The sequence below is a fragment of the Artemia franciscana genome, chromosome 14, assembly GCF_032884065.1.
Source record: "Artemia franciscana chromosome 14, ASM3288406v1, whole genome shotgun sequence".
Classification (NCBI taxonomy): domain Eukaryota; kingdom Metazoa; phylum Arthropoda; class Branchiopoda; order Anostraca; family Artemiidae; genus Artemia; species Artemia franciscana.
In genome coordinates this window covers 8,081,779-8,106,652 of record NC_088876.1, presented here as the reverse complement: position 1 = coordinate 8,106,652, position 24,874 = coordinate 8,081,779, and the positions used below count along the sequence as shown (strand labels likewise).

Below are 24,874 nucleotides of genomic sequence, written 5' to 3'. Positions count from 1 at the left end.
TGAGCCCTATGCCCCCTCCAATCCTGCAACCTCAATGCTTCCAAATTATTTCAATCATTCTTTATAGTTTCCAACGGTTGCCTTTTTTTTACCCCCCCTTTTTTTTAGTAATACCCCAAAATGATACCTTTCGTCCAAAAACAAAGTCACATGTATGCGCATCATGAGACAACACTGCCAAGGACACTACCCTCAATATGACTAAAACCCTTTGAATCACTGAAATCACTTGACTGAAATTATTTAATTTCCTCCACAATCGTTATTACAGAACACAGTGTCACCTTAATAAAATTGTAAAACCTGATAGAGGTCAGACAGGTAAGATTTTTGGGTTAACTTTGCCGTTACCAAGAGTAATTCATTTATGACCTTATTTAACACCCGTATAAAATAAACACAAATATTATATATTTAAATACATCTGTCATTAATAGTTTATACAAAGTATCGCCAAAGACAATCATCACCAAAAACAATTTTTTCTTTCTTTAATACTTTTATGTCTGAATGGCTTTTCACTGGAACAGATAAGAACCTTGGTTGACACCTACGATAGTGAAATTTTATGACTCCTATGGTCACTTAAGTCAATCATTTATTCTCGTTCAATAGCGATATACTTACACAATGACTAAGTTTTTACAGAATACCTAGGATAACGAAATCGCTTGACCTCCTAATATCCTACATAAATAATTCGCTGTCTGTTAACTTTATAATTAACTTTACGTTAACTTTATATCTCCCATAGCATACGGAAAATGAATAAATCAGAGCTAGAAGGATTCAAATCCATACATATAATCAAAAATCCCGGATTTTTAGAAAATTAGTAGCTCAGACCTATCAAAAATTCAGGTAAACTTTTTCATTTCTATCTACCCTTGGTAAAAAAAAGCCTGTTAAAACCTATATCGCTGGCGTACTGGACCAGGGTATCCATACACATTCGCAACTTGGGAAAAACCAGCTACCCTTGGGAAAAAAAAAAACTATCTACCCTTGGTAAAAAAAACAAAAAAAAAATAACTGTTAAAACCTATATCGCAGGCGTACTGGACCAGGGTATCCATACACATTCGGAACTTGAAAAAAAACAAAAAAAAAACAGCCGTGTGAGAGTCGATTCCAGGATACTGTACTTGATCGCTGGGTAGATAACCGGAAGTTATGACTGAAATTAACCTAAATGATAAAGACAGTTATTTTGTCAATTAAGTAAAAATTACTAAGGCACTATATTAACCAGTTTATTGAGACTTGAAAAGGTCGAGAATCCTATTTAAAAAGTCTGAACTCTATCATGTTTTACAATTCCCATATGATAAAATGGATCCAACTTAATTGATACGAGGTTGAATGTACGGAGAGTATTTCTTCCAAGGTTGACTTATACCCTCCTTTGTCAAGGATTCAGCAACATAGGGCACAGTTATCCGTGTACCTCCGGGTTGGTTATTTAATTCAAACGGGGTTTTGTCATTTCCACCTGTGTAAATAGACTCTGGAAGGAAGAGCTGGCCAAGACAAATAAGATTGACGTTTGAAATGTCACGTTCTGGCGTCACGATATAAAACAGGCGTTCCTCTACGTCAATCCGTTTTATTATTCCTAAAATTTGAGAATAATAATTAAAACTTATGGTCTGAATATAGTTTTAAGAGTGCAATTTCTTCTGAACGAAGACATCATCAAAACACCCCACTTTATTAATGAAAATGGTAACTTAAAATAGATTAAATACAAAACAAAATCGTCCCCTTCCTATTTATTCTCTATTGTCCACAGTTATAACATCTCCAGAATGAAGTTTCTACAGTTTCCACTTACAATACAATTTACAATAATTAGAATATAATAATGAATTTACAACATTTTTTGCAATTACAATAATGAATAATCAATTTACTTTTTACTATTTACAATAATCAGAAGATAATTTATCTATGATTAAAGAAAAGTAGATTTTGGAAGTTATGAAATAAAATATACTATATTTTATATTAAATATACTAAAATATATTATATTTGAAATAAACATATTATAAATTTCAGCCTATTAACATTGATTTAAGATAGATTTAATAGAAACTAGAAAAGATCAGCGCCAAAGTCCCCGTCCATATTCATCCAAAATTACAAATCTCCAATTATTCTTGCAATTCGCATTTAATATTGCGGAAAAACTTTATTTTTCGTTAAAGAAAGACAGGTTTTCAAAGTGTTACACCAAATTCGTCGTAAATTAAATCAGAATTGTCATCGATTAAGCCAAATAAGTCAACATTCCAAAAATTGGTTTTAGATAGATTTTATAGAATAGAGACACAATCAGAGCCAGCAGCTACCCCCCCCCCCTTGTATTTCTTTACCATTGTTAGCAATTATAGAATCTTCAGAGTATTACAGCACGAGAAAAAAACTCGAATCTTCACTAAAGAGAAACAGGCTTTCAAAAGTTATGCACTAAATTTTATCACTAATAATAAGTGAACAATGAAAAGCTAGGTTTAAGATTTATTGAAATTAATAGATTTTAAAATTTTGATATAATTTAATCGTTTTATTAAATAAAATTTTATCAAATGTAATAGAATAAATGTGAATTTATAATACGTGTAACTGTTAATAATAAAAATAAATTTGATATTATTAATTTAATAAAACTTGGATCTTATAATCATTTATTAAGTTTAATAAAATGAACTGGTTAATTAAGAAGTAATAATTTTTTTTTTTTATAAAACCAGGCGAAATAACTAGGTTCGTATTTATGAAACTGATTGACATAATCTGCCAATAAACACCGAGATTAATACTAGCCTACATATCTAGTGGCAGAGACTAAAAATCTACAGATACTTATATACGTATCATACGCAGAACACGTATCTTTACCATCCCTAAAAAATAGAAGAGAAAGTTTCAAACTTACCATCTGAGCCACTTAGAATTCAGAAGAGATTACTACAAAGGCTCCCCTTTGTCTCAAATTTTTATCTGAAAGCCTTTGGACTTGAACCCCTTTTTATCCCCCGTGAAAACTGTCCCGGAAATTTGGCTCAACCTTCCTCCTTTATCCGATCTACAAGAGGTTTCTTCCGCCCCCTTTGTCCCTCTTAAATTAGATGGTGCAGTTTCATTCGTGCTTTTAACAATTCGTAATTTGTGCTTTTTAACATATGTGCTTTTAATTTTTGTACTCGTTGGCAAACTTCTCTTGTGGTGAACTTCTTAATAATCATTAAATAAAAAAAAAAAAAAAACAGTTTGTCTTAACTGAAAGTAAGAAGCAACATTAAAACTTAAACTTGGCCCCTTTTTGTCCGTCGTGAGAAACTGTGCCTTAAATTTGGCTCAACCTTCCTCCTCCATCCGAACTACCGACTAAGAGGTTCCATCCCCCCTTGACCCTCTTAGATTAGAGAGTGCAAAGTTTCATTACTGCTTTTAAAAAATATCCATTTGAACGTTTCGACAAATATCCTTTTAACTTTTGTGCTCGTTGACAAATTTTTTGTTGACAAGTTTTTTTTAACTGAAAGTAACGAGCAACATTTAAAATTAAAACAAACAGAAATTTTTACGTATATGAGGGGGGCTGCCCCTCTTTAATACCTTGCTTTTTACGCTAAAGTTTGACTTTTTTTTCTAATTATTTTAGAATGACTCCTGAAACACAAGGGAAGTTTAATTAGAATAATAAGCTTTTTTAAATGTTCTAAAAAAAAACTTTAGCGTAGAGAGGAACCCCCGTCATATACGATAATAATTTCTTTTCGTTTTAAGTTTCAATGTAGCTCGTTATTTTCAGTTGAAGGAACTTTTTTTTTTATCAAGTTTTTGATCGGTTTTTAAATAAGGCTGAGAAATCCGGCTCTCCCTCCATGAGAAATTTCATTCCCCCACGAAAGTTTCCTCTATGGAAAGATCCTTCTACGCACCCCCCCCCCCAGAAAAATACCTCTATACTTCCAAATAAACAATGGGCAAAGTTCATGCTTTGCAGCCATTTCCCGTTGACTGTGGGGGGTCAAGTCATCCTCAAAGACATAGTTATTAGATATTTCGACTATACTAAACAAAATGGCTATCTCAAAATTTTGATAGGATGACTTTGGAAGAAAGGGCGTGAGAGAGAGGCAAGCTGCTGTCAAATATTTTTGGTGACTTAAAAAGGGCACTAGAAGTTTTGATTTCCGATCAGAAGAGCCTTCTCTCGATCGCCTAGGACCACTAGTTCAATACGATAACCCTTGGGAGAAAAGACAACAAACAAAACAAACAACCAATAAACATGCATCCATGATTTTTTTTTCCCGACGAAAAAAAAAAAAACAAAACAAAATTCCATATTTTCATATATAGAAGCTTGAAACCTCTTCAGTAGGGTTCTCTGATATACTAAATCTAATGGTGTGATTTTCACTAGTATCACTTAATGTTTTGGGGGTTTTCCACTTTTTAAAAAATTAGGCATATTATTCAGGCTTGTAACTCTTGATGGGTAACATAAAAATTTATATATTTTGAATAAGCATCAAAACTCTCTTCTTTTGATGTATATATTGTTATCAATACTGTATTTCTTAAGAGTTTTGGTTATTATTGAACCACATCGCTCCTTGCTTACTGTTCATTGCCACGAACTGTTTGATAATATTTTCTATTTTACAATTAACTAATTAACTAAAAGATACAATCTTTGGTCCATGTCTATGAGAGTGTATCTAATTCACAATAAGTAGTTTATGATAGAAACCAGGTCAATGAGTGAACTGATTTTTTTTTTTTAAAGTTTTTATCACATTAAAGCAATCTGGAAATCGGTTCACTCCAAATTGTGAGCAGATAAATGTAAATCTACATGGATTTTCGGTAAGTTTACTGACTGTACAACGATTAACTTTAGTAAATACACCAAAGCTGATTAAGATGTTTTCAATCAAAACTTGTGTCGAGTGGAGAGATAGGAGATTTTAACATGATAATATCTCCGCCGTTTTGAGCGACAATTAAAATGTGGTGATCCCATAGGCTGTTAAACAAAATAGAAGGTAAACAGAGCTAATACTGCCAAAAACACTATTCCCAACTTGGATATTTATATTAAATGACGTCCATTTTGCGTTTTTGTTAAATCAAACACTAGGCAACGACAAACACTGATGTAACTGGATGAACTAGTGGGTGATTTCTGTTGAATCCCACTTTTTATAAAAATAGATACGTCAAGGATTACGTTACTACCAATGAATACGTAAAGGTCTGCGTCGGTGCATATCTATGTCAAAGATTACTTCATTACAAATAAATATTTCAAGGATAACGTAAGTAAAAACTAATACGTCAAGGATTACGTCAGTATAAAATAAATACGTCAAGGATTACATCAGTACAAATACTTTTTATAAAAATAGATACGTCAAGGATTACGTTACTACCAATGAATAGGTAAAGGTCTGCGTCGGTGCATATCTATGTCAAAGATTACTTCATTACAAATAAATATTTCAAGGATAACGTAAGTAAAAACTAATACGTCAAGGATTACGTCAGTATAAAATAAATACGTCAAGGATTACATCAGTACAAATACTTTTTATAAAAATAGATACGTCAAGGATTACGTTACTACCAATGAATACGTAAAGGTCTGCGTCGGTGCATATCTATGTCAAAGATTACTTCATTACAAATAAATATTTCAAGGATAACGTAAGTAAAAACTAATACGTCAAGGATTACGTCAGTATAAAATAAATACGTCAAGGATTACATCAGTACAAATACTTTTTATAAAAATAGATACGTCAAGGATTACGTTACTACCAATGAATAGGTAAAGGTCTGCGTCGGTGCATATCTATGTCAAAGATTACTTCATTACAAATAAATATTTCAAGGATAACGTAAGTAAAAACTAATACGTCAAGGATTACGTCAGTATAAAATAAATACGTCAAGGATTACATCAGTACAAATACTTTTTATAAAAATAGATACGTCAAGGATTACGTTACTACCAATGAATACGTAAAGGTCTGCGTCGGTGCATATCTATGTCAAAGATTACTTCATTACAAATAAATATTTCAAGGATAACGTAAGTAAAAACTAATACGTCAAGGATTACGTCAGTATAAAATAAATACGTCAAGGATTACATCAGTACAAATACTTTTTATAAAAATAGATACGTCAAGGATTACGTTACTACCAATGAATACGTAAAGGTCTGCGTCGGTGCATATCTATGTCAAAGATTACTTCATTACAAATAAATATTTCAAGGATAACGTAAGTAAAAACTAATACGTCAAGGATTACGTCAGTATAAAATAAATACGTCAAGGATTACATCAGTACAAATACTTTTTATAAAAATAGATACGTCAAGGATTACGTTACTACCAATGAATACGTAAAGGTCTGCGTCGGTGCATATCTATGTCAAAGATTACTTCATTACAAATAAATATTTCAAGGATAACGTAAGTAAAAACTAATACGTCAAGGATTACGTCAGTATAAAATAAATACGTCAAGGATTACATCAGTACAAATACTTTTTATAAAAATAGATACGTCAAGGATTACGTTACTACCAATGAATACGTAAAGGTCTGCGTCGGTGCATATCTATGTCAAAGATTACTTCATTACAAATAAATATTTCAAGGATAACGTAAGTAAAAACTAATACGTCAAGGATTACGTCAGTATAAAATAAATACGTCAAGGATTACATCAGTACAAATACTTTTTATAAAAATAGATACGTCAAGGATTACGTTACTACCAATGAATACGTAAAGGTCTGCGTCGGTGCATATCTATGTCAAAGATTACTTCATTACAAATAAATATTTCAAGGATAACGTAAGTAAAAACTAATACGTCAAGGATTACGTCAGTATAAAATAAATACGTCAAGGATTACATCAGTACAAATACTTTTTATAAAAATAGATACGTCAAGGATTACGTTACTACCAATGAATAGGTAAAGGTCTGCGTCGGTGCATATCTATGTCAAAGATTACTTCATTACAAATAAATATTTCAAGGATAACGTAAGTAAAAACTAATACGTCAAGGATTACGTCAGTATAAAATAAATACGTCAAGGATTACATCAGTACAAATACTTTTTATAAAAATAGATACGTCAAGGATTACGTTACTACCAATGAATACGTAAAGGTCTGCGTCGGTGCATATCTATGTCAAAGATTACTTCATTACAAATAAATATTTCAAGGATAACGTAAGTAAAAACTAATACGTCAAGGATTACGTCAGTATAAAATAAATACGTCAAGGATTACATCAGTACAAATACTTTTTATAAAAATAGATACGTCAAGGATTACGTTACTACCAATGAATACGTAAAGGTCTGCGTCGGTGCATATCTATGTCAAAGATTACTTCATTACAAATAAATATTTCAAGGATAACGTAAGTAAAAACTAATACGTCAAGGATTACGTCAGTATAAAATAAATACGTCAAGGATTACATCAGTACAAATACTTTTTATAAAAATAGATACGTCAAGGATTACGTTACTACCAATGAATACGTAAAGGTCTGCGTCGGTGCATATCTATGTCAAAGATTACTTCATTACAAATAAATATTTCAAGGATAACGTAAGTAAAAACTAATACGTCAAGGATTACGTCAGTATAAAATAAATACGTCAAGGATTACATCAGTACAAATACTTTTTATAAAAATAGATACGTCAAGGATTACGTTACTACCAATGAATACGTAAAGGTCTGCGTCGGTGCATATCTATGTCAAAGATTACTTCATTACAAATAAATATTTCAAGGATAACGTAAGTAAAAACTAATACGTCAAGGATTACGTCAGTATAAAATAAATACGTCAAGGATTACATCAGTACAAATACTTTTTATAAAAATAGATACGTCAAGGATTACGTTACTACCAATGAATACGTAAAGGTATGCGTCGGTGCATATCTATATGTCAAAGACTACTTCATTACAAATAAATATTTCAAGGATAACGTAAGTAAAAACTAATACGTCAAGGATTACGTCAGTATAAAATAAATACGTCAAGGATTACATCAGTACAAATACTTTTTATAAAAATAGATACGTCAAGGATTACGTTACTACCAATGAATAGGTAAAGGTCTGCGTCGGTGCATATCTATGTCAAAGATTACTTCATTACAAATAAATATTTCAAGGATAACGTAAGTAAAAACTAATACGTCAAGGATTACGTCAGTATAAAATAAATACGTCAAGGATTACATCAGTACAAATACTTTTTATAAAAATAGATACGTCAAGGATTACGTTACTACCAATGAATACGTAAAGGTCTGCGTCGGTGCATATCTATATGTCAAAGATTACTTCATTACAAATAAATATTTCAAGGATAACGTAAGCAAAAACTAATACGTCAAGGATTACGTCAGTATAAAATAAATACGTCAAGGATTACATCATTACAAATACTTTTTATAAAAATAGATACGTCAAGGATTACGTTACTACCAATGAATACGTAAAGGTCTGCGTCGGTGCATATCTATATGTCAAAGATTACTTCATTACAAATAAATATTTCAAGGATAACGTAAGTAAAAACTAATACGTCAAGGATTACGTCAGTATAAAATAAATACGTCAAGGATTACATCAGTACAAATACTTTTTATAAAAATAGATACGTCAAGGATTACGTTACTACCAATGAATACGTAAAGGTCTGCGTCGGTGCATATCTATATGTCAAAGATTACTTCATTACAAATAAATATTTCAAGGATAACGTAAGTAAAAACTAATACGTCAAGGATTACGTCAGTATAAAATAAATACGTCAAGGATTACATCAGTACAAATACTTTTTATAAAAATAGATACGTCAAGGATTACGTTACTACCAATGAATACGTAAAGGTCTGCGTCGGTGCATATCTATATGTCAAAGATTACTTCATTACAAATAAATATTTCAAGGATAACGTAAGTAAAAACTAATACGTCAAGGATTACGTCAGTATAAAATAAATACGTCAAGGATTACATCAGTACAAATACTTTTTATAAAAATAGATACGTCAAGGATTACGTTACTACCAATGAATACGTAAAGGTCTGCGTCGGTGCATATCTATATGTCAAAGATTACTTCATTACAAATAAATATTTCAAGGATAACGTAAGCAAAAACTAATACGTCAAGGATTACGTCAGTATAAAATAAATACGTCAAGGATTACATCAGTACAAATAAACACGTAATGGCTTTTCTAATTATGCTGGTGATATATGTCGTTTCGTCCAAAAGACATGAGCGTTAACCCAAACCGATGAATCTCAAGCAATAAAAAGAGAACGATCTTACTGAGAAATAGGAACAAATGATAAAAAAAATATAAAGAGAAACAGAGATGGCCTTTACTTTTGAATAATTTAATTATTCACAAAATAAAGTTAATTTTAGATTCTCGATTACCTCCATTTCACTTGCTTGTGGTGATTTGATGGCTCTTTATGGGAGTCTAGCTCGGTTGGGATTCTATATTAATGGACTCCCACTGTGGGTACAATTATATTAAGGCATTTGAAACGATTTAAATTACTCGTGGGCAGAATATGCACGATTGGCTATATTGAGAACATATTACTCTTCTTACTTCCAAGGTCTATTTTAAAATGAAATAAATTACGAGTACACATAAATTAAGAAAATAATACTGGCTTTTCTTTTCTTTTTTTTTTATTTGTTAAAAGAAACTCCGGAAAGTTTTTACAGTAAACCGTAATCGAATAAGCCAAGGAATATCATACCTTAAAACCACAAACAAGAATGATAAAAAAAAATTCCACTCTTTTTAGGAGTTTAACCCCCTATCTATAAAACTTAATTAAGGCTTGCTCCCTCCCACTCATCCAAATTAATAAAATGTAGGAAATCAAAGGACCCTATACGAAGAGCTTCAAGTCCCAGGAGTAATCGCTTCGATACAGTGGGCAGAGAATATCAAGAGAGAGCTAACTTGAACAGAAATGCAAATTTAGCGAACTAACACGGTAGACAGGAGAGAGGGCAACTGGTTTCATCGTTAGAATAACCATGAAATATGGGGCTTTTTCTAATAATCCTAAAACAGTGGTTTTGTTGGATTTGGTGGACAGTTTTTGAAACTTTTTACTTATCTTTTATACTTACTGGTAAACAAATAAAAGTTAATTGAAAATAAATAAAAACAGATACATAAATAAAAAAAAATATATAAAAATACATAAGGAAAATATATAAAAATAAATCGAAAATAAACAAGAAAATAAATATATAAATAAATAAGGAAAATATATAAAAATAAATAAGGAAAATAAGAAAACTAACAACTAAGAAAAAGAAATATATACATAAATAAGGAAAATATATATAAAAATAATTACGAGTTACCAAAGCCTAGGCAACCAACTGGGGTGAAGTTTTCCACAATATAAAATAATGAAGGATCATCCGGCTTAGATATGTTCATACTTTCCAAATAAGGAAAACAAATAAGAAAAAGAAATATATAGATAAATAAGGAAAATATATATAAAAACAAATAAGAGTTACCAAAGCCTAGGCAATCAACTGGGGTGAAGTTTTCCACAACAGAAAATAATGAAGGATCATCCGGCTTAGCTTCTGTATAATATAAATGTATTATACAGAACTTACTGTATAAAACAAATAAGAAAAAGAAATATATAGATAAATAAGGAAAATATATATAAAAAAAAACCAGAGTTACCAAAGCCTAGGCAATCAACTGGGGTGAAGTTTTCCACAACAGAAAATAATGAAGGATCATCCGGCTTAGATATGTTCATAGTTTCCAAATCAGCTATACACAAGGAAACCAGACTACCATTCAATGCATTCAAAATGAATTGTGGCTTAACTTTCTCAACAACAGATGAAACTGCCACTTTTGAAAATGGTATCCTAAAATGACAATAAAACATAAAAATTACAATAAGCAAGATTACCATTCAACGCATTCCAAATGAAACGTGGCTTCACTTCGTCAACAAAGAATTGCAGCAACTTAAGCTCTAATAGAAAATAAGCAAGCAATTAATTTAATTCGTTTCAATAAGCGACATTGATCGCAAATCAATAGTTACAATTACCTCCGAAACTGCCACCTTTGAAAGTGGTATCTTGAGTAACAGTAGCAAATGACAAAGTCACGATATTCAAGGGAGTAGAATCGATGACGAGATATGTGTACTAAGGACTGTCAAGAAAATGTTATAAAATAAGAACATTGTCACAAAATTTTCCGTCTCGGGGGGTGGGGGGCTTTAACTTTTTAAAGAAGGCTTGTCTTGTCAGAACAGTGCCATATCTCTCCTGGATAAAAAAAAGCATGTGGAGTAAAATGGAACAGAGCCATGCTTACAGACTAGATATATCAATCCTTCATTGCGAAAAAGTTTTGCATGGCAAAATATTTTTACTTGACAACGATGGATCTAAAAACTCTCACCCGATAAAATCTGTCCAACAAATAAAATTTTTTTCTCGAATAATTATAAAGTTATCACTTAATTAGTTGACTATGAAATACGTACAAAAATGAAACATACTTTAGCATAAATTAAACGGGATTACTTGGCTTCTAAATGTTGAGAATAATACCTCATGTACCGCAAAACAATAAAAAGTTACAGTTTTCCAGCCTACACAATATTCAGCAAAGACTACGACAAGGAAAAGAGACACAGAAAGAGAGACAGAGGGAGAAAAGAGAGAGAGAGAGAGGAAGACTTCCAATCCCTAACAGGTGGCTGCACCTGAGGCAACAGTGCTGGAAAAAATTGGTGGACAGATAAAACAGATAAAAGAGACACAGAAAGAGAGAGAGAGAGAGAGGGAGAAAAGAGAGAGAGAGAGGAAGACTTCCAATCCCTAACAGGTGGCTGCACCTGAGGCAACAGTGCTGGAAAAAATTGGTGGACAGATAAAACAGACTTGGACTTGGCACAAACTCTAATAAGCTTTCAATGCTCTCCTATCCCTCATATATTTTGGTATAGGTTACTGAAATTACCTTCAAATTTAACTTTTATCCAATGATAAACATTTTTTCAGATTAATCAGTAGAGAAATACGGCCAAGTTTTCCAAGACAGTGGAACGAAAAAAAAATCGAATATTTTTAATTGCACGATACAAATATATTCATTTTAGATATGAAAATATAAGATAGTCAAAAGTTTCTTCATACCCACAAACATAAACAAACTTAAAAAGTCTAAAGTACCTTTTACGTCAGTTATTTTCAAAGTATATTAAAAACCCACAGCATTTACGCTCTCTTTTTTTTATATTGTCGTTATGCTGTCAACATATTAAACGTCTGAGCCGCTCAAACAATGTGTAGTCTATATATTTGTCACGAATGCATTACCACAATTATGTCTAGCTAAATCCCTTTTTGTTAAAGAGCTAAATTAAAATCTTCTCTTGTTAGGATCTGAGAAAAAATATTTAGCCCTTTTCCCCCAAACACACAATTTTAAGCCCCCTTGCCCTTACCCTACCCCAAAAAGATATGACTCGAAGTTTCAACCCAATCCCCCTGCCATGAGATGGAAAAAGATAGACTTCTCAAAACATGAACTGATCATCTGTTAGGGAAATCCGGCTATCTGTACAATAAGAACCCTTCAGATATTGAAAAACGTACACTCTCTTCTGATTACCAGAAACAAACTGATGCTTAAGGTTAGGTTATCGGATCTTCGAAGACGCTTCGGCTACTTGCTACTCTGTAATTGGTCAAGAGTAACCGACAATGGTTTTTGTTTTGTCTCTCTCCTTTCATCATATTTCAAATTGTTTTTATTTCCATTGTAGCTTTCTGAGCTCCTTGCATGGATTAAGACGGGGGAGAAGGGCATTGGAAAACAAAAAGATAAAAAAAAATATAAATAAGAAAAATTATGAATATTCCCATTTAAATCTAGGTGAAAACAAAGCTCATGGTTCATTGTCTGACAATGACGATGCTGATTATGATATTATGCTGATTATGATAGATGCTGATATTATGAATGACGATGCAATGAACTACTGACGATGCTGTTGAGGAGAATTAACGTTGCCTGTGAGAGCTTAGCTACATACTTGCCTTTGAAAATTATTCTAAGAAACACTGCCCCCCGCCCCGCAGTCTTGTAAAAATCAGAAATATTTGTTGTTTTGTTTTGTTTTCCTACTTATTTTAATTGCAACTTCGCATTTCAACAATCTACATGTTTCGTCGTAAAAGAAAACTTTATTTTAAGTCAAATATAAAAAAACGAATACTTTTCCGACGCAAAAGGTACCAACACCATTATAGAGTCAACTAACAAATTTTAACAATGTATTTGCCGGAAATCTAGGCCAAAAGGAATATAATCATACCGAATTGATTGTCTGGAATTGACAGTCTGTGACGGCCGGATAAATACTTTTTTTTAATGGGTTGATTATCGCTAGAATTTTTGTGACGAGGGAACTGGGTTTTCAAAGGGAGTGCAAAGGGAGTCATGGAAAAATTAGCGCCAATTCTTTTATTTTTATTAAAACCAATATTATCTACATAAATTAGTATTATAGGCCACAATAATATTACAATAATATTGTATCATGAAGGAACAATATATGGTTCTTCGTCGATCAAAAAACGAATATTTTCCTTGTGCATAATTATAAACATCATTTTAGATTATCAAATACCGAATTTTAACAATGTACATGAGGGGTATCTAAGCGGAAATGAACAGAATTTTACTATATCACTTTACTAAAATTAACGCGAATATCATAAAAAAAGATTTAAAGCACATGGGAACTTCCTGGGAGGGTGTAAAGAGGGAGGCTTTGAATAGAATTGGGATGGAAGAGGAGCTTGCGTAGCTGTGTTGGCCTTAGGCGGCTTAGTGCTGCGGTGAGTTGTTAGTAGCAGTAGTAGAATTAACGTGAGACAGCTGAAAATTAACTTTTAATGTTTCCTTACCTTCCACCTTTGAATGGATGAAATTAAATCTTCTTTCAAAGATTACCTATTCACATACCTTTTATGATTTTTCTAGGGAGGGAATCCTGTTTCCTAGGGGCTAGGGCTTGCCCCAGTGTTTTAGAAAAATAGCATCATATCTTTCTAGTTTTATTCTCTTTTTTTTTTACTGCAGCCAATGCCATCTATAAAAATTAGCACTGAACTATTGATCCCATCTGTATTAATTAATTGCTTTATGAAGTAACACCACATTTTTTTTTGTCAGACACGATCATACCGTCGCAAAAAGTAGTAAAGCTGCAGGGGGTACTGCTTTCCCTCCTGTCTTGGAAAGATCAGCATTATTTATTTCTAGTTTTATTTTTTTATTGTAGCCATTTACAAAAATTAGCATCAAATTTTAAATACCATCTATATAAATTGTTTGTTTTATAAAGTAATACTACATCTTTTCGTCAAACACGATCACACACTAACAAACAGTATTGAAGTCGAAATATACATCAGAGTAGTTCGATTTCTTGAATTCTGCAATACATATAAACTGCAGCAAGCTGTCACAGACCAACACTCCACTAAGACAGAGAAAAAGGAAGGTTACATAGTCTGAACTGAGAGACCGATAAGTTTAAACAGAACAAGAGGAAATAATAATTTTCCTTACATATAATTCCATCATTATACATTCTCAAACACTAGATTCTACCTATGTACTAGAGAGAAATCTAAGGTCAAAAGAAATAAAATTTACCGTATCGGTGTACTGGAATTGACAGCCTGAGATGGACGAATATTGTCACGAAGCAGCTGGCTTAAGTAGGATAAAACGACGTATTCTCGAAGACTGGCCGGCCTATGACCCCTAGAAAAAATTTCACTTTAAATCCTGATAACTGACAACATAGAAAAAAGAGAAAAAAAAAACAAATTAAGTGACAGAACTGACAATGTTAAAAAATCAAAACAAGGTTTGTAGAATACTACGTTCATACACTTAACTCCATACAGTTAGAGAGGTGGAGGGTTTCCCCCATTATAAAGATTTGTAGAAAAAGCTACAACTCTTACGACAATATTAAATTAGTGCATTTTTTTTTTGTATTCCAGACCCCCATCGCTCCCGAATATTATAGAATTTATTGCCTGCAAATTTATTCTTTGGGATTTGAGAATTGCAAACTTTGAAACTAGGTATAAAATTAGAGGACAATAACTCGGGCTAATTTGAGCGACCAATATGAATTATTAACTCTCCGAAAGTACGTCAAAAAACGTTTAACTATTTTCACCCTTGTTTGATATTATCCGTAATTCAGAAAAAGTAGGCGGCATTACACTGATAAAACTCAAAAGTAGTATAGGAAATGGGGGTTCTGGACCACCTATCTCATCCATTCAATATACATGATTTTCAGTTCATTTTACATCATTTTAACATCAAATATAGCACATTTTGAACATTTTCCACCCGTACATTCAAAATGAGAACAAGTCCTTGGAAATCAAATTGGGTCTCATTTTTACACTTTTTCACAATGTGAACACGGGTTTCCGGCCCACTTATCAACTCCATTCAATTTACCCCTTTTTCAACCCAATTTAAAAGATTTTCAAATGAAAAATCTACATTTTCAAGCATTTCCCATCACAACTTTTACCGTCAAAACAGGTTGTATAAGAGAAAAAAAGCTTTGAAAAAACAAGAAATGCATATGATTTTATAATTTTTTTTCACGCAATAATACAGATTATTAGAATTATTAAATATCGTATTATTATTAATAAATAATACATCATATTTTTTATATTTTCCAATACTAAATCTTCGATCAAATATTTAATTGTTGGATCGATATCTAAATATTTTATATTATCTTTATTTTATCTTTCATAACGTTTAAAATCATAATTTTTTCTAATTTTTTATATTTCTTTTCAAGATCAGCAGCTTGAGAATCAAAACACTAAGGTGCAAATAGTTAAACAATTTCACTTTTAAAATCAACAATGATAACGATTTTCTTTCCATATTTAGTTGCAACATATTTCATTCTTTTTAATCGTGTATTCCATTCCAGCGTCAAAATCTTCTTTCATAATAGTTCGATTATATTGATTTTCCATTTCCATTTTACTTCAAAGTTTATCCATTTATTAGTAAATAATTTTATCAAACAAATTTTCTGAATCAGAAATAATTTTTCTTTTAATAAACTTTGACTTCCTTCCTAGAATTATGTCACTCGATGAAAGAATTCTGGGAAGATATCCAAACACGCGTCAGAAACAACTTGAGCAATGACGTGTCATTTGTTGGATCGATGGTTAGATGGTATACATTAAATTCTAGAAAAAGATGGTTTATATTTTTAATGGGTTTGTATTGTTCATTTCGCTTAAAAGTTTCTCAATTTATTTGTCAATAATGTTATTAAACAAATTTCCAAATCAAAAATAATTTATATATTAACATATAATTTACAATAAATGACTTCTGTGATAGCTTCTCTTTCTGAAAATATAACGCTGTGAATGTTATATGGATTAGCAGATACTTGATATAATAAAAGTTTAATTTCTATATCAGCAGTTGATCCACTTCGATAAACATTCGATTCATGCTTTGAGACATCAAAGCGAAATAAAGGACATACTGTTTTAAAATCATTACAACTTACAATTGTTCCACTATCAAATTTTATGTTTATGTCCTAACTGTCGAAATCCCTGATAAGGGTTTGAATAATCTTCATTAGCATCGCTGAAATCACATTTAAAATCTTATTGTGGATATGCATATCCATTTACTCTCACTTAAATTCTATTAGGGTTCATAACCCTATGAACCCTAATAGAATTTAAGTGAGAGTTCTAAAAGTTTCTTTTCTACGCTACTCTTGCCACTACAAATACCACTTCCTTTTATCCAGGGTTTTTGCTCATTGCATTAAATTTTTTTTTCTTGAAATCACAAAATGTAAAAATATCTTTAATCATTGACACTTCATTTCTTTTTGAAACTGCCCGAGTTAAAGACTCGGTTGCAGTAACATTTTTGAATCACATACAATAAAACTACATTTATTACAGATTTAAATTATTAAACAAATTTAAAATATTAAAATATTAATAAACACTAACAGATTTCTACGTTCTCAAGAAAGTCTCAAGAATTCCTCAAGGCTTGGCTATTTTTAAGATTCGGGATTTTGTTTAATTAAATCAGCCCCTAATAAATGGATGACATTTCAGAAGTTATTAAAGATGTTTACAACAAAAATCTAAACTCGTCTAGATGAAAAATCGATTACCGCATTATACAATTAATAAATTGCGGCATTTGCCAAAACGCATAATTTAAAGATTATTTGCAAAAAATTTAAATTATTCAATACCATCAATGACCCTCTTAGTAATAAAATATCAATGTGCGATCACTGTATTCAATGGTCACGAAAAGTAAAAAGATAGATAGACAAAAAGCAGCATCACTACAACATTGAACCTGAACTAAAAGTAACATTGGAAAATGAAATCAAAGAAAAGAATAAAATTATTTCATATAAAATTAAAACAAAAACATGTAAAATGTTTAAATTAAAACAGATTTCATCTTCTGGAAATTATGATGAAGTGAAACGAATAAATGATTTTTTTATAATCTAATAGAAATCAATAAAAAGGATTTCGAAAAAAATCAACAACTCCTTCAAGATGTAACTGGTAGAGAGAGTGTTAAAAATAGACAGAAACATTGACAATTAAATTTGTTTATAAATAAGATTATATGTTCAAAGAAGAAGAATACGATAACAATCCAAGTATTCAATGGATTAGAGAAAATTTCTTACAGTTAATATCTCAATGAGTGCAGAAGAAGCTGATCTTGCACTCCTTTTTAACTCTGTTGTTAGAAATTTAAAAAATAGAATGAATGATAGAGATTGTTAAAGAGTTCAATTTACAACACGTGTAAAATTTTATTCTAAGAAAAATACTTAAGAACTCGATTCTGTTCATAATCATAGCTACTCCTGGATTTTTAATAGAAATAGTGACAACGAACAAAGCCATTTAAATATTAATCATAGTAATACATTAGTCATGGAGAATACACCAAGATCAGACTTACAATTTAATAGAGTCTATGGAACCGATTATGGAATGACAGGATTACCAAATTATGTGGGAGGTACTTATAAGGAATTACCTGAATTTGTAAAAAATAAAAACCTTTCATTAATATAAAAATGATGATAATAAATGCTTTCTTTGGTCAAAACTCGCTTATATTCATCCAGCTAAAAGTCATGTACATAGACTATCAAACCAACAAAAGCATGAAAATGAAGTCAACTTTAAAGGGATTACTAATTTTCAAATGGAAAATTTTCAAAGTTTGAAAACAAATATAATATTAAAATTTTTTATTTGAAATAAGTGAAAATAAAGTGGTTACAGCTTATATTCCTAAAACTAAGACCAATGGAACAAGATCCTTCTAAATATCAAATTTCATCAAGATCCGATCACCCGTTTGTAAGTTGAAAATACCAATTTTTTTCTAATTTTTCCGAATTAATCCCCCATACTTCCCCCAAAAGAGCGGATCCGGTCCGGTTATGTCAGTCACGTACCTGGGACTTGTACTTATTTCCCCCCAAGTTTCATTGTGATCATTCCGCTTTAAGCGTTTTCCAAGATTTTCGCCCCCTCAACTCCCCCCAATGACACTGGATCCGGTCGGGATTTAAAATAAGAGATCTGATTTACAAGGTCCTTCTAAATATGAAATTTCATTAAGATCCAACACTTCCTCGTAAGTTAAAAATACCTAATTTTTTTCTAATTTTTCAGAATTAACCCTCCTCCCAATTCCCCCAAAGAGAGCAGATCCGTTCGGGTTATGTCAATCACGTATCTAGGAACTGTGCTTATTTTTCTCACCAAGTTTCATCCGGTCGGGATTTAAAATAAAAGGTCTGAGACAAAAAACCAATCTAAATATTAAACTCATTAAGATCTGATCACCCGTTCGTAAGTTAAAAATACTTCATTTTTCAAGTTTTTCCGAATTAACCGCCCCCCCCCCAGATGGTCGAATCGGAGAAATGACTATTTCTAATTTAATCTGGTCTGGTCCCTGATACGCCTGCCAAATTTCATCGTCCTTGCTTATCTGGAAGTGCCTAAACTAGAAAAACCAGGAAAGACAAACTGACAGACCGACAGAATTTGCGATTACTATGGGTCACTTGGTTATTACCAAGTGCCATAAAAACTGCTACACATGTGATTAATTTACTCTATTTTGATAATTGTTATGTTTTAATTAAAGATTTAAGTAGATAATTGTGAACGCAAATCAAACAGTTCGTGGTAACGAACTGTAGTAAGGAGCGACCCGGCTCAATAGTAACCAAAACTCTAAAAATGGAACGTTGAAACCAATACCTACATCAAAAGAATCGCATTTTAATGCTGATTTTAAATATATAAGTTTCATCAAGTTTAGTCTTACCCATCAAAAGTTACGAGCCTGAGAAAATTTGCCTTATTTTAGAAAATGGGGGGAAACGCCCCCTAGAAGTCATAGAATCTTAACGAAAATCAGACCATCTGATTCAGCGTATCAGAGAACCCTACTGTAAAAGTTTCAAGCTCCTATCTACAAAAATGTGGAATTTTGTATTTTTTGCCAGAAGGCAGATCACGGATGCGTGTTTATTTGTTTATTTGTTTTTTTTTTCTTTTTCCCAGGGGTGATCGTATCGACCCAGTTGTCCTAGAATGTTGCAAGAGGGCTCATTCTAACGGAAATGAAAAGTTCTAGTGCCCTTTTTAAGTGACCAAAAAATTGGAGGGCACCTAGGACCCCTCCCACGCTAATTATTTTACCAAAGTTAACGGATCAAAATTCTGAGATAGCCATTTTATTCAGCGTAGTCGAAAAATCTTATAACTATGTCTTTGGGGCCGACTTACTCCCCCACAGTCCCCATGGGAGAGGCAACAAGTTACAAACTTTGACCAATGCTTACATATAGTAATGGTTATTGGGAAGTGTACAGGCGTTTTCAGGAGGATTGTTTTGGTTGGGGGAGGGGTTGAGAAGAGGGGGATATGCTGGAGGAACTTTACATCGATAGTTTGTCATGGGGGAAGAAAATCTCCATGAAGGGAGCGCAGGATTTACTAGCATTATTTAAAAACACAATGAAAAAATAAATATGAAAAAGTTCTTTCAGCTGGAAGTAAGGAACAGCATTAAAACTTAAAACAAACAGAAATTATTACCCATTTGAGGGGCTCACCTCCTCCTAATACCTCGCTCTTTACGTTAAAGTATTTTTAGTAATTTCAACTATTTATTCTACGGCTTTTGTGATTCTGGGTTCATTCTTAATGAATTGGGACGAAATTTAAGCTTTAGTGTAAAGAGCGAGGATCTGACAAGGGGGCGAACCCCCTCATATATGTAATAAAAATATGAGAGTACAAAAGTTCTTTACGTAACCTAATTTATAAGTTACGTAAATCTTTTACTAATAAAAATATTCGTAAAAAATTAAAAGTTCTAGTTGCCTTTTTAATTGACCAAAAAATCGGAGGGCAACTAGGCTTCCTCCCCCGCTCTTTTTTCTCAAAATCATTCAATCAAAATTATGAGAAAGCCATTTAGCCAAAAAAAAAAAAAAATGCAAATTTCGTTTTAATTATTCCTCTGCGGAGAGCCAAAATCAAAACATGCATTGATTCAAAAACGTTCAGAAATTAAATAAAAAAACAAGTTTTTTTAACCGAAAGTAAGGAGCGACATTAAAACTTAAAACGAACAGAAATTACTTCGTATATGAAAGAGGCTGCTTCCTCATCAACGCCCCGCTCTTTACGCTAAAGTTTTTTACTGTTTTAAAAAGAAGAATTGAGAGCCAGAGTCAAACTTTAGCGTAAAGAGCGGGGCGTTGATGAGGAAGCAGCCTCTTTCATATACGAAGTAATTTCTGTTCGTTTTAAGTTTTAATGTCGCTCCTTACTTTCAGTTAAAAAAACTTGTTTTTTTTTTATTTAATTACTAAGCATAAATCGAGAATTTATCTTTGCACCTTCCGTGGAAGATATATTACAGAAGAGCAAAATTTTGAAAAACATTTTAAAAAGGATAACTGTGAAGATCCTGACATCATTATGCCATAAACAGGATCTACAATTGAATTTGAAAATATGGCTAAACGAATGGAAGTAGCTTACTTTATCATAAAAGGTAAAGGATACGGCATTAGACTTTACAGTCCGTACTGGCGGTGCTGATCTCCGTTTCTTGGCCCTTCAGCCAGGAAGTGCAATGGGGGGCTGGGGGCCAGCCAACCTGTGCTTTCGCACTCCCTTCCTGTTTACCTTCCCCAGATTTCTCCAGGTACCCATTTAGAGCTGGGTCGACTCTGGCTAAGCTTACAGAGTCACGCCACTGACCCCCGTCCCAAACTGAAGAATTGGGTACACTGGGATTCGAACCCGCGTCCTCTCAGACAAGGAATATCGAATCCAGCACACCAACCCACTCGGCCAGGGCGGCTTTATCATAGCTGATTTTAAATCGTATAATGAAGAATTTAATTAAAAGAAAGGTAAAAAGACAATTAAACTAGCAAAACATTTGCATATGGATTCCAAGTAAGTTGTTCTTTTTATAAAACACAAAGCAAATATTACGAATACTTTGCCGAAGATGCTATTGGGCATTTCGTAACTACCATAACAGAAGTTATGTAAGAAATAGCCAATGAGTATGAAAATAGACAGAGAGATTATGGTTATTCACAAGAACAAGTAAGAGAAAAATGGAATAATACAACTATCATAAGCTGTCATATTCGTGAAAAGGAAATAGTAGATAATAATTTTCATTTAGATCACGACTATATGAATGATAATATACATTGATTTACTCATGCAAAATGTAATGAAAACTTTAGAATTCCTAAACATATCCCTATTGTAATGTACAATTTCCCAAAATATGACTCTCGTTTATTTCTTAGAGAACCAGAGTCTGATAACGATATTCTTGATTCAGAGGAGTTTTATATCGTTTTATAAAACAATAAGTGTTAATGAAACCCAATACAAAATGCGTTTCATAGATTGACTCCGTTTTATGGCTTCATCGTTAGATCGGCTTTCTAAAAATTTAGAAAAATGTGAATGTAAATTAAATTACATTTGTTTAAGAAATAATTTTAAGTATACTTGTGATATATCTCAACATACTGAAGAATTCTAAGAAATCCAATATTACACAATATTGAGGACTATAAGCCGTCAAATATAATCTTCTGTACATCCCAAAAATCACAACAAAATTAAAAATGTTGGCACACCAAATAATTTGTATGTAGTTTCCATTAATAATTTTAAAATTACGAATTTCTTAAACTACGGTAAAGATAAAACCCAAGTTACTCGCTCCCGTACCTGAGAGTTTGGAGGCCCTTGTTCTATACTGAAAAATTTTGAGGTCTTATTGAGATGAAACCTATAAGCAAGGAAGGATGGAGGGAGGGACTGCAACATCTGTTAAAATGACTCTCAGCCTCCGTAAAAATGACGAATTCGGGAGCATAAATACTACTTTCGATGGTTTGAGACAACCCACAATGAAAATCTTCTTATACCTTTTTCATCTATCACCTCTTACAGTTTTGCTGTATATCTACTAACGCAAGTAATTTGTACATTGGAAAAAATGGTTAAACCCTAATGGTCTAACTTTTCTTTTATATACGCCATGATATTCCAGTTGCACCAGAAATTAGTTTAGATACAAAAAAGTTATTAGAGTTACAAAACTTACTGCTGCACAGGATCTATTAAGAAAGCTTCTAACATGAAGATTTTCAATTTATCCAAGTTTTTCTATCTCGAGAAGAACAGATTGCAGCTTATTGAGCTCTAACGCAAACTAATTTAACAGGTTTAAATAAGCTCTGTTAAAGACAATTTAATAATTTTAATTGCCTATTGAAATCTTTAAGTTACAAAATCAATTCCATTGAGATAATACAATGTGGGGTTAGTATCATTGCTTAATTTATCTTCTAATTAGGTTTTACTAAATTGTACCAATATGCACCTATTGTACTAAAAATTACAGTTAGAATGAAAAGAAAACCATTAAAGTTAAAATTCTCGCTTCTTCATAGCACTTTAAAGAAAGGTTTCTAACAGGAAGATTTTTAAATTATCCTGATAGATAAATACACCAAGAATTTTCTATGTATATAAACACGGATTGCAGCTTATTGAGCTCTAACGCAGCATGAACAAACAATTAATTATATGTTCGAATAAACAGTGTTGAACACAATTCAATAATTTTAAATGCCTATTGAAATCTATAAGAAACAATAATCAATTACAGTAAGACAATAGAACGCAGGGTTACTATCATCGCTTAATCTATCTTGTAACTGGGTTTCACTAAATTATACCAATATGTACCTATAATACCAAAAATTATATTCGAAATAGAAAAAAAATCACTAGATTAAAAATCTTGTCCGTGAATACCACCTTTTAAGAAAGGTTCTAACAGGAAGATTTTTAATTTATGCTGATCGATAAATACACCAAGAATTTTCTATGTAGATAAAAACGGATTGTAGCCTATTGAGCTCTAACACAAAATAAGCAAATAATTCATTTATAGGTTCCAATTAACCGTATTGAACCAAATTCAAATATTTCAATTGCCTATTGAAACCTATGAGTTACAAAATCAATTATAATAAGACAACAGAACACGGGGTTAGTATTATTGCTTAATTTATCTTCTAACTGGGTTTTACCAAATGCTACCAATATGTACCTATTGTACCAAAATTTACAGTCGACGAAAAGAAAACCATTAAAGTTAAAAATCTTGCCGCTTCGTAGCGCTTTTGTTGAACTCTAACGCAAAATAAGCAAATAATTAATAATATAATAATTATTAATATTATGTATAACCAAATAATAATAATTAATTTAAAAATATAATAATTAATAATAATAAGTTCAAATAAGCGCTGCTGAACTCGATTCAATCATTTTAATTGCTTACTGAAATCTGTAAGTTACAAAAATCAATTGCAATATGATAATAGAATAAGATTTTTATCATTGCTTAGTCTATCTTCTAAATGCACTGCAACTAATTGTGCCAATATGTGCAGAAATTGACATGGGGAAAAAATCATAGTAGACCTCAATAGCATCTTTACGAAAGGTTATAACAAAAAATTGTCTAATTTATCCTGATATATAAATGAACCTAGAATTTTCTAATTAGAAGAGAACGAACTGCATCAACTTGTCTATAACTAAAATAAACATAAAATCAACTTAATAGGTTTAAAGGGGTTTTAATGTTTAACTTAGATAAGTTAAACTTTCTTTTCTACAAAATATCATTCTTTTTATCAAAACAAAGACGCTAATATCTCCATTAAACCATCTCAATATCTCCGTTTCAACAAAGAGAGATCAACATGGGACCAAAAAAAAAACAACTTACCATTCTCCAACGGGCTGAGCCGCAGATTCCGACATTGATTGAACCCGAATATGTTCATAATTCAAAAAAAAGTCTCCAGGCGATGGTTTTGTCAGTATCCCCTTTTGAACAATAGATACTAGATGGGGATCTAATTGAAAGGGATAATTCCTCTTCACGGCTCGACTGCCCACTTCAACCACGTGACTGGGATTGGATAGTCTCAGTGTATCAACCAGCAAGTCTACCCCCACTCC

General features: G+C 31.9%; 1 protein-coding gene across 1 annotated transcript; it reads right to left on the bottom strand.

Moving 5' to 3' along the window:
* Positions 1 to 225: 225 nt before the first annotated feature.
* LOC136035274 (polynucleotide 5'-hydroxyl-kinase NOL9-like) lies at positions 226 to 24,874 on the bottom strand. The gene is made up of 4 exons (XM_065716949.1): positions 24,639 to 24,874; positions 14,835 to 14,945; positions 10,821 to 11,014; positions 226 to 1,615 (listed from the first exon to the last, which is right to left on the bottom strand). The coding sequence occupies exons 1-4, from the start codon at positions 24,671 to 24,673 to the stop codon at positions 1,344 to 1,346; spliced, it is 612 nt and encodes a 203-aa protein (XP_065573021.1). The 5' UTR covers positions 24,674 to 24,874; the 3' UTR covers positions 226 to 1,343.

What these genes read in the sequence shown, in the direction of transcription:
- LOC136035274 (XM_065716949.1), bottom strand. Translation starts at nt 24,673, where the DNA reads ATGTCGGAATCTGCGGCTCAGCCCGTTGGAGAATG. An exon ending in GCTCAGCCCGTTGGAGAATG is followed by an intron (nt 14,946 to 24,638) that starts GTAAGTTGTTTT and finishes AATTTTTTCTAG; the next exon opens with GGGTCATAGGCCGGCCAGTC. An exon ending in AGTTGATTGCCTAGGCTTTG is followed by an intron (nt 1,616 to 10,820) that starts GTAACTCTGGTT and finishes CTCAAATTTTAG; the next exon opens with GAATAATAAAACGGATTGAC.